Source organism: Callorhinchus milii, unplaced genomic scaffold (assembly GCF_018977255.1).
Source record: "Callorhinchus milii isolate IMCB2004 unplaced genomic scaffold, IMCB_Cmil_1.0 Scaffold28, whole genome shotgun sequence".
Lineage (NCBI taxonomy): Eukaryota > Metazoa > Chordata > Chondrichthyes > Chimaeriformes > Callorhinchidae > Callorhinchus > Callorhinchus milii.
In genome coordinates this window covers 2980431-2998722 of record NW_024704769.1, presented here as the reverse complement: position 1 = coordinate 2998722, position 18292 = coordinate 2980431, and the positions used below count along the sequence as shown (strand labels likewise).

At 49.5% G+C, this 18292-nt stretch overlaps 3 protein-coding genes across 3 annotated transcripts; 1 reads left to right on the top strand and 2 right to left on the bottom strand.

Annotated features, from left to right (window-relative positions):
* Positions 1–397: 397 nt before the first annotated feature.
* Positions 398–6023, bottom strand: lgi3 (leucine-rich repeat LGI family, member 3). Its single transcript, XM_007909222.2, has 8 exons — positions 5751–6023; positions 4230–4301; positions 3451–3522; positions 3282–3353; positions 2877–2948; positions 2057–2226; positions 1580–1744; positions 398–1280 (listed from the first exon to the last, which is right to left on the bottom strand). Exons 1-8 carry the CDS (start codon positions 5969–5971, stop codon positions 463–465), a joined length of 1662 nt encoding a protein of 553 aa, XP_007907413.1. The 5' UTR covers positions 5972–6023; the 3' UTR covers positions 398–462.
* Positions 6024–8465: 2442 nt separating this feature from the next.
* Positions 8466–12065, top strand: LOC103188993 (neurofilament light polypeptide). The gene is made up of 4 exons (XM_007909224.2): positions 8466–9637; positions 10096–10220; positions 10646–10704; positions 11647–12065. Exons 1-4 carry the CDS (start codon positions 8597–8599, stop codon positions 11658–11660), a joined length of 1239 nt encoding a protein of 412 aa, XP_007907415.1. The 5' UTR covers positions 8466–8596; the 3' UTR covers positions 11661–12065.
* Positions 12066–13474: 1409 nt separating this feature from the next.
* On the bottom strand, positions 13475–17313 carry LOC103188994 (cytochrome c oxidase subunit 5B, mitochondrial). The gene is given in 4 exon segments (NM_001292106.1): positions 13475–13749; positions 13988–14087; positions 14676–14746; positions 17198–17313. Coding segments are annotated over 4 exon segments (384 nt in total). The 5' UTR covers positions 17298–17313; the 3' UTR covers positions 13475–13636.
* Positions 17314–18292: the final 979 nt, after the last annotated feature.

The following is an 18292-nucleotide window of genomic DNA, read 5'->3' as shown; positions in this document are numbered from 1 at the left end:
GTTTAGATTCCCGGGCAGATCAGGGCGAAATCTTAGACAAGTTTCCTTACTCCACACACACACACACACGCCTCGGCTTACCTAGTCGTAAGCAACCGGGTTATTAGTCGATTGGCGGATTGCTATATCGGGGGTTATAATCCCGTCACAAAAATATAAATAAGAATAATAATTTGGTCACTCAATCCACCACTGTTTATGGGGACGCTGTTGTGGGCAATCGGCGGCAGTGGTTCCTCCACAAAACGGAGAGTCGATCCACTTTACGGTGTATTCTGTGAAGCGCTTTGAGATGTCTCAAAGGCTTGATGAGGCGCTTTGTTCAAATGCAAAGATTATTATTAGTAGTAGTAATAATGGTGCAGTGGACTGTTCCTTTTAAGCGAGGCTTTGTGTGTGTGTGCCAGTCACAATGTTAAGCAGACTTGCCTAACGCTTCACCCCGCCCGGGAATCGAACACATTAAGCGCTCAGATCCACGATATTATGCTTGTAGATCACGGTGTTCCCTTTAAAGCTGGAAGCCAGAACCAGGTCAAAGTTGTCGATGGACACAAGCTTGAAGGAGCGCGGAGCACGCAGATTCCAGTCCTGGAACCTGGCGAACTTCATCTCGCCCGCGTCCCACAGGTAAATGGTAGACAGCGAGAAGTCGCTGCCTAGAACCAGATAGTGCCACTGTATGATCTGCAGAGGTTGGGCGATCATAGTGCCTCGAGATGGGAGAACCTGGTTTGTGGTCACCTTGTGATTCTCCCACTTCACCACCTTGGAGTCGCCGATGAATTGGGTCAGGCAGAGGTACATGTCCCTCTTAATCCTGAAGTGCTTCACCGCATGAACATTCAACATGCCGGGGATCTCCATCTGGTAGACGAACTGCTTCCGCGCCCAGTTCCACTGGTATACGACGGGCGTCTGAGTGCTGCTGGAGACGATCAGCTTGGGTTTGCCGTCCAGCTGCACGAACTCCACGTCCGTGTCTCTGTGCCACACGTGCAGCGACTGATGGGAGTAGAAGCCGTTCGTGTTCCACTTGTAGATGGTGGTCGCCCCCGCCTTCGAGCTGTCCGCGATGACAAAATACCACTCGCCCTCAATCTGAAAGGTCTCGATGTCGTTGGGCTTGCGTGTTTTGGTGGCGTCGATGTCCTGGATCCTGATGAACTTGCCGCCAAAGTCGTCCCACCTGTATACATGGGAGCCACCGAACAGCTGAGCTACGATCACAAAGAGCTGCCCGTCGATCACCAAGGGCTTGCAATAGACAGCAGCACGAGCTGCGAGAAACAGAGTGAGAGAGAGAGAGACAACAACAACAAATTACTTTTCACAGCGCCTTTCACATCGGAAGGACAACCCAAGGCGCTGGACGGTTAAGAGTTTGCGCCCGAGCTGGTGGTTGCAGTCAAGGGTGGCCTATAGCACCATCAAAGAGAAAAATCTTGAGACGAGTCTTGAAGGAGGAAAGGGAGGGGGGTAGGAGGGGGTGGGGTGAGGCGGAGGGACTTGGGGATGGAGATCCAGAGGGAATCTTGCAACTTGCAGGGTAGTGTCCCAGAGCAGTTGAAAGGCTCACCAGAGATGTTCTCAGACCTCTTGAAGACCATCTCGATGTGATCCCATTTGAGGAAGGTGCAGTTCCCCCCGTTAGTCTGTGCGAAGGTAACATAGAGGTCATCAGCGAATCCAAAGGGCTCCACTGAAATGGACTGGAAAGGAAGTGTCTGATACAGAATGAACTCTGAAAAGAGAAACGACGAGGGGAAAGCATTAAAATCTCACCCGCTCAGTCCGTAGCAACAACGAAAGGAACAACTTATACTTGTCTAGCGCCCTTCACGTCGGAAAGGCATTCAAGAGCCCTGGGCAATCGGGGTTTTTTTTGGACCCGAGCTGGGAGTTGGGGTCAGGAGGGGTGGAGTTGTGGGTTAAAGCCCCCACGTCAGGACTTTGAGCTCATAGTTTAGGCTGATGCTCGCGTATAGTGCTGGGGAGAAGCAAGGATTATTATTAATATTATTATGTGCGTCATTTGAGACGGTGCCAGGCTGACCTGTGGTTATGCAGGCAAAGTCCTTGATGGGCAGCTGGGAGACTTTGTGGCCCTGGTACTTGGCCGGACTGGCACACTGCACGGGGGCAATGCTGGCGTTGGTGGTCCTCAGCCATTCAATCAGCCATTTCACTTTACAGTCGCAGTGGAAGGCGTTGCCCCGAAGATCTCTTCGAAAAGGGTTAAGGAGGAACAACACCACATTGGGTTGTGTACCAGAATGCAAGGTTGCACCCACCCTCTGGAACTCCATACCGCTGTCCCTCAACATCGGCCTCACCTTTGCCTCAATCAAGACCCGTCTCAAGACCCTCCTCTTCGACTGTGCTTTCGGTCACCCTCCTTTCCCCCCTTTGCCTTCCACCCTCCCGACCCCCAGCTCGGGTCCGAAACACTGACTGTCCAGCGCCTTGGGATGTCCTCCCGACACGAAAGGCGCTATACAAACATAATTTTGTCTGTTTCTTGTACACTACACTTTACGATATATTCTGTGAAGCGCTTTGAGGCATCGCAACGACGTGATAAGACGCTGTATTGTTAATATTATTTCAATGCTATTATGGCACTGCACTTAACCACTGTTTAGCTCTGTGTTGACATTGTATTAACATCACCTAAACATTGGTAATATCTAAATATTCTCTACCAGGCACCATCTAATCACTCTCCCTAACCCAAGCCGAACTGAAGAATTTTCTACAATTAGATTTTAAAGCAGATCGCCGCCAATTAAGATAACTCTGCCTCTTACTTTGAATTTGCCTGCGTGTTAGTCTCCTCAAAGCATCAATCGCAAAACAATGAACAAGTCTCTCACAAGTCTGTCAGAATTCTGAGGTCCTTGAAAATGCCTCTTGGAAGTGCCTGAAGCTTATTGTTCTCCAGAGATCTGAGGGGATAAACGAGACGAAAGGTTAATGATAATAATAATAATCTGTCTCTAACCTTTGGAACTCCATTCCGCAGTCCCTTCATCTCGCCCCCTTCCCTTGCCTTCTTCAAGGCCCATCTCAAGACCTTCCTTTTCGACCACGCTTTCACCCACCCTCCTACCCCCTCACCTCCCTACCTTCCACCCCTCTTGATCCCAACCCTCTGCTCGGGTCCAAACCCCTGACTGTCTTCGGACGTCCTCCCGACGTGAAAGGCGCCGCTTAAATGTCATTTGTTGTTCGACTACTATATAATTACTATATAATTATACTATATAATTAGTACTCACAGATGGGTCAGTGCTCTGAGACCCTGGAAGGTGTCTTTGGAGAGTGACTGGATCTCGTTGTTTTCTATGAAGCTGTGAAGAAAGATAAGAAAAGATGTCTGCTGTCGCAACACGAGTAACTGTGATGAGGAAACCCCTTAGAGAAGGTATCAGAGTTGTCCAAACTTACAGATACTGCAGGTGTGATAAACCAGAGAATGCATTATCCTTGATATAAGTGAACTGGTTTGAGTTCAGCAATCTGTTGGGACACAAGGTAACACGTATTAACGCTTACGCCCATCCTTTTGGTTCACCCATATACCCTGTGGATTCTTCACTTAGTGACCCAATCGCACTGTTGTCAAACAAAGCGCGTAGCGTAGTGGTTAGAGCACTCGCCTCGCAAGCGAGAGGACCCGGGTTCGATTCCCGGGCAGGTCCGATCTCAGTCAAGTTTCCTTACTCCACACACACACACACCCACACGCCTCTGTTTACCCAACAGTAAGTAGGAAACCCGGGTGTTAGTCCATTAGCCGATCACTTTCCGGGGTAATAACCCCTTCAAATAAATAAATTAATTAATTAAATAATTTGGTCACTCAACCCACGACTGTTTGCGGGGACACTGCTGTGCGCGATTGGCCGCCATGTTTCGCCCACAAAATATACGGTCAATTCACTTTACAGCGTATCCCGTACAGTGTTTTGAGACGTCTCAACGACGGGCCGAATGGCCTCCTTCTGTGCTGTAGGATTCTAACGAGTGTGTGAAATCCACCAATGAGGAAAAAAAGAATCAAGCAGTCTTTTATCTCACAGCTACGTGCGGCTGAAACAGACTCGCTGACGCGTTCATTTACGATGACAGCAGCCCTCCAATGCTACCTAATGCACCAAGCGCTTTGAGATGCTGCGATGCAGGCCCAATATCAAGTGTGCGGTTCATCATTTATTTATACTTACAGGAACTGCAAGGTCGGCAAGTGGGAAAAGGCCCCCGCTGGGATCTGAGTGAATTTGGCACTCACAAATGTCCTGCAAAGACAGAAAGACACCGTGAATAATAATCGTCGTAGTAATAATAATAATCCTCGCATTTGATTATCACATTTTTGAGATGTCGCCAAGTGCTTCACAAAACATACTGTACAGGGAATTGACTGTGTGTTTTGTGGGCGGAATGACTCCGAAAAAGATTGATTCTCCGCATAACAACAACCGCAGCTTCGGTCACCTTCCTAACCCTCACCCTCCCCGCCCTCCACCCCCTCCCTGATCCCAACCCCACAACTTAGGTCCAACTCCCTGACTGTCCAGCGCCTCGGGACGTCCTCCTGACGTGAAAGGGCACCGCGTAAATGTCAGTTGTTGTTGTAAATTGCAACCCATTTCTGTGAGTTGAGTGTGGCGGTTTAGACCCTGATGTACGTTGGCTTCTAACAAGGAGACATGGACTTGATTGCGATTGTAGTGGCTGTGTTTGTGTTACTCTTCCTCCCACCCCCCACCACCGCACCACACACACACCCGCTCCTGTCCTTTCCCCTCGACGCACACGTCAAAACGCACAGACTTCTTTTGTGGAGAGGCTTTGTGCATTGTCTGATGTGCGCGAGGCTTTGCTGCCTTTTCGTCTCTCCAATCTTCAAGACCAATAACTGTTTCCCCTCCGAGTTATATTCTCAGCCAAAAATACTGTTAAACACTGGTTGACCAGCCAAAAGGTCCTTCAGATGAGATGTTAAACCAAAGTCCCACCTGCCTGTAAAAACAGGCTGCCGCGTTTCACCGACAAAACACTTTACAGTGTATCCTGTGAAGCGCTTTGAGATGTTTCAACAACATGAAATCAAATGCAATTATTATTATTATTACGATTAAAATACAAGGAGAAGTACGAATTTATAAGTTGCAATTTGCAAAGGAACAGTAGAGCCAAAATATAATTGGGGTCAGTCGGTAGCTCTCTCTCACCTCTGACTCGGGAGGTTGTGGGTTCGAGCCCCACGTTGGGGCTTGAGCTCATTATCCAGTGCGGTGATGGGAAGAATGCTGCGTTGTCAGAGATGCTGTCTTTCAGTTGAGATGCTAAACCAAATGTTAGGGGGGTTGGAGTCAACTGTGCGCGTGTGTGCGCGTGTGTGTGCGTGTGAGCGGCCACACACGGCCTGATAATACATCACATATACAGAGAGAGCGAAGGGCGGGTCAACATGTTAGGCAAATTTCCTTACTCCACACTGACCTATCAGTCAGTAGGAACCCAGTTGTTAGATTGGCGGATTGCTTTCTGGGGTAATAATCCCATCGTTAAAACATAATGTAAGAAAAAACATAATTTGGTCACTCAATCCACGACTGTTTGCGGGGGACGCTGCCGTGCGCAATTGGCTGCCGCGTTTCGCCCACACAATACACAGTCGCTACACTTTACAGTATATTGTGTGAAGCGATTTTGAGACGTCTCGAAGAAGCTTTACTTACAGAGAGATAACGTCCATCGGGAAGGTCCGTGGAATTGCCTTGGAACCAACACAGAAGGCGCTGTCTTTAGTGCAGGAACAGGTCAGAGGACATTTGGGTGGTCTCTTAGCCTCCACCAAGACCCCGAGGCAGAAGATCCAGAACATCAAACCCACCGCCAGAGGCGATCGCCTCCCAGAGCCTTTCTCACCAACGTACATCATCCCTGGCTGCTGGTTCATCAGTGAGGCTTGTGTAGAGCCTTCAGCTGGTAATAACGCGGATCATCCTCAGCCCATCAGGCTTTGAAGCGAATAGCGGGGAGCAAAGAGGAGGGGGGGGGTGAGTGGCGGGTGGGGGGGTTGGGGTTGGTGAAAGGCTGCGAATCACTTACTATTCAACTGTTGTCAGCACACAGGTCAGAGACTAACTGATGCATTGTAAGACAAGCTCTCTCTCTTCACGATGTTCCACCCATCCCACCCCACACACACTGCCTCTTTGTCTCCCGTGCGAAACATTTGCCATTCAAGGTCAGACAGCACTGAACGGGATCAAAGTGGTGCAGAAATGGCTTAAGACTCTCTTCTCGTGCACAGCAGCTTCGACGGCAGCTTTCAAAAGGGAATTGGATAGGTTCCTTGAAAGGGAACAAAATTGCAGGGCTGTGGGGTAAGAGCGGGAGAGTCGGAGCAGTTGGATAATAATAATAATAATCCTTTCGTTTGATATGGCGCCTTATCACGTCTCCGAGAACGTCTCAAAGCGCTTCGCAGGACACACTGGGTATTTTGTGGGCGAAACGCGGCAGCCAATTGCGCAAAGCAGTGTCCCATAAACAGTCGTGGATTGAAGTGACCGATTTATTATTATTATTATTTTTTTTTTAGCTCTTTAACGGGCCAGCGCAGGCATGATGGGCCGAATGGCCTCCTTCAGTTGTGTAGGACTCTCTGATCCTATAATGCTTTTCCTTAGAAGAGTCACAGCTGCTTAAGGACTGCGTGTGATGGGGTAACCCATCACTGCAGTTATGTCATCCTAAAGCACTCTGGTGCTGTGTACGGCAATCCCATTGTGCTCAGTTCACTAGTCCGGGGCGCACAGACGCAACTCCAGGTGCAGTGCTGTATTGCATGGCCTCTGTCTACTGACAGTGGCAGCATTTAACCCAGAAAATACCATCCACACTGTGCGTAATGCTTGCCGCAGCTGGGCTGCCGGAATAAAAGAGATTCTTCTTAATAAAAGCAGCACTTGAACCCCTCCTTGCAGAAGAGATTCCTTGCAGGAATCGAACCCGGGCCCTCCCGCTAGCGACGCTGCAAAGCGTTTCTTACAAGCGGCGAGCTTTACTCCATTTCCTTAGCCACTGAGCGCGGGCGGAACTTGACAGGTTCTTTAAACGCAACCTTATTTGTGAAGCCAGTTTCGAAGCTTCAAAGCCGCGCCTCGGGACGTCCTCCCGACGTGAAAGGCACTTTACACGCGTAAAGCTGCCTCGACCACTGCATTCTGACACACCTGTGTACAGTGCATGTGCACATCCATGCTATTTGCTGCTGTCTCTCTTCCCTCGATTACCCCCCTACAGTGCTTACTCCTGCTGCGATCGCAGTCTTGTATTATTTTCTCCCCTCTCCATAGTCAGGGTTATTGATCTGCCCGACAAGTAAATGGCCGCAGCACATGTGGCTCCTATTCCCACTCTCGCAACAGATTAGGGCGTTTGCAGCTGCCTAGACTGTTCAACGCTGACTTATTCCCACTCTATGCGGATAGCACAGGCCACTTCTTACACCAGAGCAATGCTGGGCATCAGTGGGTGGAAGGTCTTTAAAATTGAAGATTTATTATTAATAATAATGCTAATATTCCTTGTGTTTGATAAAGCACCTTATCGCGTCATTAAGACAACGACAACGCCGTTTATACAGCGCCTTTCATGCAGGGCAGTGTCTCGGAGCGCTCGACAATGGCGGAGCCTGACTCCGCGCTGAAGAGCAAGGTCTTTGGTCGGGATCTAAAAGAGGGGAAGGGGGGGGGCAAGGCAGAGGGATTTGGGGGAGAGCGTTCCAAAGTTTCGGGGCGTAGCGGCTGAAAGCGCGGCAGCCGACGGTATAGTGGAGGGAACGAGGGATGCGCAGGAGGCCGGAGCCGGTCGAGACGTCTCAAAATAATCCTTGCATTTGATATAGTGCCTTATCACATCTTTGACACGTCTCAAAGCTCTTCACAAAATATACTGTAAAGTGAATTGACTGTATATTTTGTGGGCGAAATGCACAATATTTCATAATAGTGCATAATAGTCTATATTATGTCTGATATATATATACTATATTACGTACAAAATGTATATAAAATAATCAGAAACCCTGCCCTTGAAAAGGTAACTAAGAGTTAAACACTGCAGTGTCTAAGGTTTCAGGAAACGCCCAATACATACAATGCAGCTCGGTTGGGTGTGACTTGCAGTGAGGGAGGGGAAAAAAAATGGACCGGGGGAAAAAGAAATGAAATAAAAAGGTAGAATGATCATGATTGATGAACGGAATAATTGCGATTTAAATGATCAAATCGGGCTTGCGTTTTATTGCTAAGATCTTTTAATTGTAATTTTATTTTCAAGCTCTTCCCCCTCTCCCTGTCTTCACATTTTCTCAAGAATGCTTACTCATATTGCAGTCTTTCCCCAACCCCACCCCCTCGCGCTCTGCACAGTTAGTCTTATTGATTCACCCTGACAATTAAGTGGCTGCGTCAGATTTCTCTACAGCCTCGGCGGCGGCTATAAAAGGCCATTGCAAAGGCAGGCATTGAGCACAGGCAGACAAGGAGGAGGCAGGGAGCGAGCAGAAGCAATCATGAGTACCGCAAGCTACGACTCCTATTTCCACTCTCAGAGGAAACGCTATGGGGACAGCCCTGTGTCCAGGGTTTACGGAGGTATCCAGCACTCCAGGAGCTCCATTGGAAGCAGCATCAAGCCCATCAGGTCGACCTACTCAGTCCAGTCTTTCTCGGGGAGGAAAGGGCATGCTTCTCCATCCATGATCTCAGCCCTGGACACCTTTGATCTGAGCCAGGCGAGCGCCGTGAGCAGCGAGTTCCGTACGGTCCGCACCCAGGAGAAAGCCCAGCTGCAGGAGCTGAACGACAGGTTCGCTAGCTTCATCGAGAAGGTCCATGAGCTGGAGCAGCAGAACAAGGTGCTGGAAGCCGAGCTGTCCATCCTGAGGCAGAAACACGGGGAGCCCTCCCACCTCAAGGCCATTTACGACCAGGAGCTCCGAGATCTCCGTCTGGCTCTGGAGGACGCCAAGAACGAGAGGCAGAACGCCCAACTGCAGAGGGATCACCTGGACGACGTCCTGAAGAAGATGCAGACTCGCTTCGAGGATGAGGTCCTCAACCGGGAGGACGCCGATGGCAGGTTGGTGGAAGCCAGGAAGAGCGCTGACGAGGCTGTCTTGGGCAGGAGTGCGATGGAGAGGAAGATTGATGGCTTGGTGGAGGAGATCGCCTTTCTGAAGAAGCTGCACGATCAGGAGATGGGGGAGATGCAAGCTCAGATCCACAGTGCCCAAGTGTCCGTCGAGGTGGACATGGCTGTGCCAGACCTGTCCTCTTCCTTGAGGGACATCAAGGTCCAGTACGAGAAGGTGGCTACCAAGAACTTGGAGTCGGCCGAAGAGTGGTACAAGAATAGGTTCAACGTAATGGTGGAGAGCGCTTCCAAGGAACAAGAGTCGATGAAGCAAGCTCGAGATGAGATGTCTGAGATCCGGCGCCATGTGCAGTCAAAGACTTTAGAGATCGAGGCGGTGAAGGGGTTGAACGAGTCTTTGGAACGCCAGCTTCAGGAGCTGGAGCAGAAGCAAGGCATGGACGTAAACTCGTTGCAGGTGAGTGAACTCGGGAGGGGAGCGGTGATGGGGTAGGAAGATGGGAGGAACGTAATAAAGGAGAGCGGAGGGCGGAATCAAGAAAAGCATTTCTCATCTGTTGAGAAAGGGAGGTCAAATACAAAGGAGAATAAAGGGGATATAACCATAAGTTCGCTTTGCTCGTTAGTCAAAATAAATAATGGTTTGGTCACTCAATCCACGACTGTTTGTGGGGACGCTGCTGCGTGCAATTGGCTGCCACGTTTCGCCCATAAAATACGCAGCCAATCCACTTTACAGTATATTCTGGGAAGCGCTTTGAGACGTCTCAATGACGTGAAAGGCGCTGTATCAAATGCCAGGATTATTGTTATTAAAAAAAATGAAAAAGCATGCAAAGGATCCTCGATAAGAACAGAGGGAGATGGCAGACTGCACACAATATTTCAAACCTTTTATTTTCTTTCCAAAATTAGGACGTAATCAACGACCTAGAAAATGAATTAAGCTCCACCAAGAATGAGATGGGGCATTACCTGAAAGAGTATCAGGATCTTCTGAATGTGAAGATGGCTTTGGACATCGAGATCGCAGCCTACAGGTAAATAGCTGCAGAACGCTGGGTCTGCAGTGCTCCATGGCACAGCCCAGCTCCACACCAGTCACTGGGGGCAAGGAATCCTCCCACTCAGCTCCTGTTAACCCTACAAGCCAAAGCCCTAACGGTTGGGTGGTCCTAGCTGGACAAGCAGCGGGAAAGCTTGGCCAGACAGCACTCTCGATGGCGAGTTATTCGGTTTTAGGACTCGATCCATGACTGTTTGTGGTACACCGCTGTACGCGTATGGCTGCCGCGTTTTGCCCACAAATACAGTCACTCCCCTTTACAACATAGTCCATGATAAGGTGCTATATCAAATGCAAGGATGATTATTGAGTAAGTTTACCCTAAATTGATTTCAAGTCTCTCTGAATTGTACCGTCCAGTGCGAATAACTGCAATGCCTTGGCTTTCTTTTCTTATAGGAAACTACTGGAGGGAGAAGAAACTCGTATCATCCACACCCACACTGGTGGATACATAGGCGAGTACTTGCCCACTCAAACCTCTCCACTGTTCAGATCTGCCTACTCACCTCAGAGTCTCTCCTTTGCATTGCCCGGCAGAAGCTTCCCTTACACTTTCTCCGACGAGGGAGCAGACAACAGATACAGTTAAGTCAGCCCGCCTCCACTGGCTCCCCGTCCCCAACAGAGGATACAGTTCAAAATTCTCGTCCTCCCCTTCAAAGCCCTCCACGGCCTTGCTCCTCCCGACCTCTGTGACCTGCTAACTCCATATCGAACTGTCCGCTCCCTCTGCTCAGCGGGCTCCGGCCAGCTCCATATCTACCCCACCCGGCCCACCATTGGCGGTCAGGCTTTCAGCCTCTCTACCACCACCCTTTGGAACCCCATTCCACATTACCTTCACCTCGCTCCACCCTCCCCTTGCCTCCTCCAAAATACGTGTCAGGGCTCTCCTCTTTGACCGTGCTTTCGGGCACCCTCCTACCCCTCCTGATCCCAATCCCCAGCTCGGGTCCAAATCCCTTACCGACCAGCTCCTTGGCATGTCCTCCCAACGTGAAAGGGGCTGTATAAATGTAATTTATTGTTGTTGTCGAGGCAGAACCTCTACTTTCTATGGTTCCTTTTATCAGTTTCCCCGGTTAAAAGGTCTTTCGATTGTCTGCGATCTGATCGATGACAATCGCAGTCAAGGTGTTACTATCAGAGCTTGGTAGAATTTGCCGATGAAACATTCTAGTCGGCTTTAATTCCAGGAAAGTCCTGAGCTTTCAGCCAATACACCAGTAAGACAAAAAAACCATTAGGTTGCAAGTTGGAATATTTTATCGATTGGCTTGTGAAGGCAGCATTAACCACTCATGTAATCCATTCAGCTGTAACGTGCTGAGTTTGCCTTTTGCAGTTTGTCTCCCCTGTTAACGCTGACTTAACTTTGCTCAATGCTTCTGGTTAAGGTGACAAATGGTGAGATGTATAAAGCAGGAGGGTGAGGGGAGAGCTCAGAGGGACGTTTGTGAAATGAAGCGTGCTGAAGGCAAAAAACGACATGATTGAAGAAAACGACCCAAGAGAATGAAGAGGGAAGTTCACGTACATAAACCAATTGCTTTGTGTAATTATGAGCCATCCAAACAAGCTGAGCCTCTGGTGCTACTGTGTATAGTTTCATTAATTTGAAGCTTATTACCAAATCAAGAATGCTTGCTGCGTGCATTGTCTTAACGGGTCCTTTCCTGTGACGCTATGAGTATACAGTATAGTCATATACTAATGTCAGGACACAGTCATACAAGCTAAAAGTGCAATTATTTGTATAACTACCGTGAATTCAAAGCAAAAGCGCTCAGAATAAAGCTGAAAATGAAGTGAAGCACTCAAGTCTCCTGCATTCTTTGATCCTTTAATTAAACAATTATTTGCGGGGCAGCACTGATGGTACTGTGTTTTCACAAACACAATATTTTTGTGTTTCCCTTCCAGAAACATATCGACATTTATGTTATGTTTCGGTAATACCCCCACCCCTCCGTCCAAAAATATACCCGACTACACACACTCACACAGCTACGCGCAAAAAAAATATGGTCACTCAATCCACGACTGTTTATGCGACACCGCCGTGCGAAACGGACTGCCTCGTTTCGCCCACAAAACACACACTTTACAGTATATTCTGTGAAGCGCTTTGAGTCCTCTCCAAGACTTTACAGTGTATAAGTCGCTATATCAAATGCAAGGATTATTATTATAACATTCACACAAGTGCCCTTTTCAAGTCGGAAGCACGTCTCAAAGCGCTCGACACTGCTGGCTGGGCACCTGAGTTGGGGATGAGCCGAGGAAGGTGGGTTGGGGAGGGAAAAAGACTGACTGAGCGGTTAAAGACTTCGGTCTTGATTTGTATTGAAGAGGAGAGGTTAAAGTCAGCTGTGCTGCCCTCCAGTCAACTGACTGGCATATCGACCCACCCACCAGTGGAAACCGTTTCTCCCCTATCTACCCTATCAAAACCCCTCATAATTTTGAACCCCTCTATTAAATATCCCCTCAACCTTCTCTGCCTTCGACCTTGTCTTAACTTATCACACCTAATTAAGCCATCATGCTGTCAACATCCAAGCTTCATTTATTTATCTATTCTTACATAAATTTAACAGGGTAGCTACAGAGAAACTATTTCCTCTGGTGGGTGGGGGAATCCCAAACAAGGGGGCATTATCTTAAAATTAGACCAAGACCATTGTAAATCAGGAAGCATTCTTTCACACATACAGAGGTTAGTGGAAATTTGGAACTCTCTCCCTCTCCCAAAAGGCTGTGGATTACGGTTGGATTCATTCACATTTTCAAGACTAAAGTGGAGAGATTTTTGTTAGTTCAGGATATGGGAAAAGGCGGGTGTTTGGAGTTGAGGTACAGATCAGCCATGATCTAATAGAATGGCGGAACAGGCTCAACTGGCTGAATGGCCTCCGCCTGTTCTTCAGTTCCTATAACTGAACACCATAAGGGTGGATCTGACGAGAACAACAACAACAACAAGATTCCATTTATAGAGCGCCTTTCACGTCAGGAGGACGTCCCAAGGCGCTGCACAGTTGGGTCATGACCCGAGCAGGGGGGAAATGGTCAGGGTGAGGGAAGGGAAGGGAGGGAGAGAGGAGGGGGAAATGGTCAGGGTGAGGGAGGAAGGGAGGGAGCGAGGAGGAGGAAGAGAGTCGAGAGGGAAGGGGAGAGGGGAGAGGGGAGGGGAGGGGAGAACACACACAAAACATTAAAATGAACGTTTTAGAAGTTTATTTGATAGATTGATTAATCTATGTACATACAGTACATGACACTGTTCTCAGAGCAGTTACAATTTGGGTCCCAAACCATAAATATTAAGTGACAGCTGTCAATCAGGGTCAACTCAACCACAACCTGCGACCTTTCTGCGTTGCATCAGTGAGGGAGGTGGTGGGGCACAAGCTTGTAATAGGACCCACAGGAGGGGCATCGGCAAGGATTCCCTTTGTGCAGCCAGAACCATATGACTACAGTGTTGTCCTCTTCACCTGCAGGGAGGGAGAAAAGGCCGTAGTTACAGGGAGCAGCCAAAGCATTGCTAAGTTTTTCAGAGAGAAAAACGGCGACTCGATTGTACAGTGGCTCAGATCAGGGGTTTACAAAGGATACAGTCTCATGCAGGATAGGTTATCATTGCATCTCACTACCCCCACTTAAAAAGCAGGGTTGAGATGGAGAAAAGGGAGGTTTCCACTGGAAAATTAAGACAGAGCGCGGGGTACTCACAGACACACCCGACAATCCTCTTGTCTGTAATGGACGGCACAATGTGAGGGTCCGCTTTGGTACCAGCATACTCCTTGGGCTTTAAAAGGTTGTAAGGATCCTAGCAAGAGGAAAGAAAAATCTGTGTGTAAATTGAGCAACATTTCACAAGCTCAGTAACACATTTCACAAGCTCAGCCACCCTGGACAAGCCCAGGCAGTTTAAGACTCTTAATAACACAGAACTCTGGAGTTCTGTAGCTTAGTGGTTAGCGCGATTGTCTCGCAAGCGAGAGGACCTGGGTTCAATACTCGGGCGGGCACAATCTTAGGCAAGTTTCCTTACTCGACACGCCTCTGTTTACTGTTTCAGCGCCTTGGGACGTCCTCCCGACATGAAAGGCGCTCAATAAATGGAATCTTGTTGTTGTTGTCGTAGCAGTAAGTAGGAACCCGGCTGTTAGTTGATTGACGGTTTACTTCCGGTATAAAACCCTCCAAAAAAATAGATAAATAATAATAATTTGGTCAATCGCTACGACTGTTTGTGGGACTCTGCTGTACGCAATTGGCTGCCGTGTTTCACCCACAAAATACACAGTCAATTCACTTTACAGTATATTCTGTGAAGCGGGTTGAGACGTCTCAAAGACGTGATAAGGTGCTATCTCAAATGCAAGTATTATTATTATTAACTCAGGAAGCATACCTGTCCTTTCAGAGCAGCCTGCATGATGATCTTCTCCAGCCCAGTTGCCTGTTCCTCATCAGTTGGAATACCTGGGATTGAAAGAGAGGAACCAAGGACACAACTTAAAGGATGAAAAGCTGTCGACTTCCCACAGAGGTTAGAATCGATAACCAGACTTCAGAATTGTGCTCCAATTGACCAGATAAGCTGCAGCATGGGTTCCGTGAATCTGCCTTTGATTCAGGGGCTGCTTTTGTGCCCTTGTCTCTTTTGCTTTTCATTTGCTGATCCCATATGGCCCTCTCTGGTCAGATAATGCAGTGCCTCCCTGCCAAAGGTCGCCAGTTGATCCTTGTACTCTCATCTCACTCTACTGGTGTAGCTTCTCAAGATATTTGAAGATATGAACTTCCCTGGACCATTCCAAACTTGGGTCAAGTTACAGCATAACCTCACTCACTGCTCAATTGCAGTCTGAAATCATCCCATGAGCATCTCAATAGGAGAAAAGGGGTAGTGTTGGAGGGGGGGGGGGAACTAACTGAACTCAAATGGGATACAAGGCAAGAAAGCATAATATAACATTAATGCAAAGTGAGTTTCAGAAAGCATGCTTGAGTCAGTCAATACAACTGGCCAACCGTACAGGTGTCTTTACAGTAACGGATCCCGGGACTGAGTCAGGGGGAAATGGGGGGGGGGGGAGGTGACCAAAGGCGTGGTCGAAAAGAAAGATCTTCAGTAGAGACCTGAAAATGGGAAGGGAGGGAGCGACGGAGTGAGGAAGGCAGTTCCAGAGCCTCGGAGCGTAGTGGCTGAAGGCACGGCCGCCGAGGGTGGAGCGGAGGACGAGGAGGAGGCCAGACCCGGAGGAACAAATGCCACACTACACTTGACAGTAATTCGAGCTGTGAAATGATTGAAGATGTTTCAGCATGATTGGCACTCTGATCAAATACGAGGGTTACTGTCACGTTATGAAAACCAATCCTGAGGGTCACAAGACGGAAGGAAAGCCTCATGCATTTGGCCTGTGGTCTAAGGGTTAAGTAAATCACTCTGGCGGTAGAAACTATATAAAGGGGAACAATGTTATGCGACAAGGATCGAGAGATCCAACCTTCAGTTCCACACTGTCAATTCTGTTTTAGCAGTGCACGAAATTCTGAGAATATAAGCTCAGTCACTACATTTTTGACCTTCACCGCGAAGCTCGATGCATTGCCTCTCCCATGCTGTTCAGTCAGCACTGTGGTTAGTGAACCCCCAAGAAAACGGCAGCACATTAAGCGTTTACGCTCTCGAACCTCTAGGACTGCATTAGCGAAGCGGGGTGGCTGGCTGCACATCCGTTGCGACACTGACCTGCAGGTTCCTCTCAGCTCCTTAAACCAGTTACAACTCGATCCAAAAGGTCCGCACTTCAAAAAAAAGTGTCCTTTTAAATCAAACGGTGGAAACTCGTCACGGCGGGAACAATTTCAGGGGCACAGGAGAAAGATATCCGACACCAATGAAGCACCATTTTAATCCTGCCTTAATAACTGAACCTGCCCCCCCACCCCGCCCCCCCAAACACACGGAAATGTATAACCATTAGACAGACAAGAAGATCGATAAAATATTTCTTTTTTCTTCATTGTGCAGCGTGAATTATGTGTCAGCCCGGACTCGCCTCTGGTTGCGAATGAATTCAAAACACCACGGCGGGGCTTTGAGCTGGCAGTCTGAGGCCTGACAGCGTAGTGCGGGTGGGGGTTGTGTGGGTGTGTGTGTGGGTGTGTGTGTGTGTGTGCGCCCTGTGTTCTCGTCAGCGGTGTCATACGAGGAAGCAGGTCGTTTACAGCACGGAGTTTACAGTCTGCGTCGGTTCTTTTAAAAGAGCGACGGCCTTTGGCCCCTTTCCCCCCCACACCCCCGCCCCCCCCCCCCCCCGCCCCGGCGGCTCTTTATTACGTGAAGACCGCAGCACGTGAAATAACAATTCGGTCGCCTCAGTCGATCCGCGGCTGTCTGCGGGGCCGCGGCGCGGACCGGCCGTCGCGACCCACCCGCAAGACACGCAGGTCACTTTGGCGGCGGCCTCCGGTGAAGCGCTCTGAGGCGTCTCGAAGACCGGATAAGGCGCGAGGATTGTTATTATTATTACGTTATCTATTAGAGATATTATAATACTTGAGACGCTTTGTGCTGGGTGTGGGGGGGGGGGAGGGGTGTGGGGGGGGAGGGGAGGGGTGTGGGGGGGAGGGGAGGGGTGTGGGGGGGAGAGGTGAGGAGGAGGTTGGGGATCACTTTAACCTTGTGCAATGTCGACCCTCCCCACCACCTCCCCCCAGGGCTGGGGCTGAAGCTGCGGGAGGGCTGACAGCCTGAGCCCGAGGCCTCTCGCCTGCTCTTCCAATGACCTTCCTCCTCAAGGTGGAACATCCGCCACGCGAGCCCGAGGCCTCAGGCGCGGCCTAGGCCCAGCTCCCTCCCTCTCGCTCCCTCTCTCTCCCTCCCCTCCCCGCCCCGCGTGTTGCCGGCCTCCCTTTACTCACCGCCGCCGGCGGCCATGGTCCTGACGGGCGCTGAGCGCCCGAGAGCCCGACTCAGGCTCAGGCCGCGCTGCGCCGCTCCCACCAACTGCCTCGCCGCCATCTTGCTGCGTCACCACACTAACTCCGCCCCTCCTGGATACCAGGCCCCGCCCCCTAGTTACCGCGCCCCACCAACTGCCTCGCCGCCATCTTGCTGCGTCACCACACTAACTCCGCCCCCCCGGATACCAGGCCCCGCCCCCTACTTACCACGCCCTTGCCCGTGTATACTACGTCACCACGCAAAGCCACGCCCCCCCGTTCCCGAGCTCCGCCCACTTTCACACCTGTACCTTATAATAATAATTAATACACAATAATAATCAATAATAATCAATAATAATAATAATAATAATATGCATTGGATGCAGCGGCGTCTCATCACGTCTTTCGGGGTGTCTCAAAGCGCTTCGCTGTAAAGTGTAGTGACTGTGTATAGCGTGGGCGGAACCCCATATACGTTGTCCCGTACATATTGCGACATATATTCTCCCGTATAGATTTCTGCATCAACACTGTCACGTATATATTACTCTATATACACTGTCCTGTGTACAATGCTCCACACTATCCCATATATACTGTCCCTGGTGTCCCGGGATCCGTTACTGTAAAGCGCTCTGAGACGCCGTCCGGCGTGGAGGGCGCTATATAAATCCAAGCTGTTGTTGTTGTTGTTGTCCGCCTGCATGAAATTATTTTACATGAGAGTGTGTTCATTCTTCGAAACGCAGTGTGTGTGTGTGTAGGGTGAGGGTTGTGGGGGGGTATTTCCTCCCTCGTATCCTTCAAGGCCGGTCTTAAGACCCTTCTCTTCGACCATACCTTTGGTCTCCCTCCGAACTCTCTGCCTTCCCTACACCCCTCCTCCCCCCAGGCTCAGACCCCGACATCTGACTGTTCAGCCCTTTGGGACGTCCTCCCGACGTGAAAGGCGCTCTATAAATGTAGTTTTGTTGCTGCTGCTGTATTTGGGCGAGCGCTAAAAGTAGGACAGAAAAAGAAACAGCAGCGGTGGGTGAGGAGGGGGAGGGGGATTTAATGATGATCCCACAC

Excerpts from the sequence above, each read along its gene's own strand:
- lgi3 (XM_007909222.2), bottom strand. The coding sequence starts at position 5,971 with ATGAACCAGCAGCCAGGGATGATGTACGTTGGTGAGAAAGGCTCTGGG. Across the intron at positions 3,354-3,450 it reads TTATCACACCTGCAGTATCT|CTTCATAGAAAACAACGAGA; the intron begins GTAAGTTTGGAC and ends CTTTCTTCACAG. Across the intron at positions 2,227-2,876 it reads CTCAGAATTCTGACAGACTT|AGATCTTCGGGGCAACGCCT; the intron begins GTGAGAGACTTG and ends CCCTTTTCGAAG.
- LOC103188993 (XM_007909224.2), top strand. The coding sequence starts at position 8,597 with ATGAGTACCGCAAGCTACGACTCCTATTTCCACTCTCAGAGGAAACGC. Across the intron at positions 9,638-10,095 it reads TGGACGTAAACTCGTTGCAG|GACGTAATCAACGACCTAGA; the intron begins GTGAGTGAACTC and ends TTCCAAAATTAG. Across the intron at positions 10,221-10,645 it reads ATCGAGATCGCAGCCTACAG|GAAACTACTGGAGGGAGAAG; the intron begins GTAAATAGCTGC and ends CTTTTCTTATAG.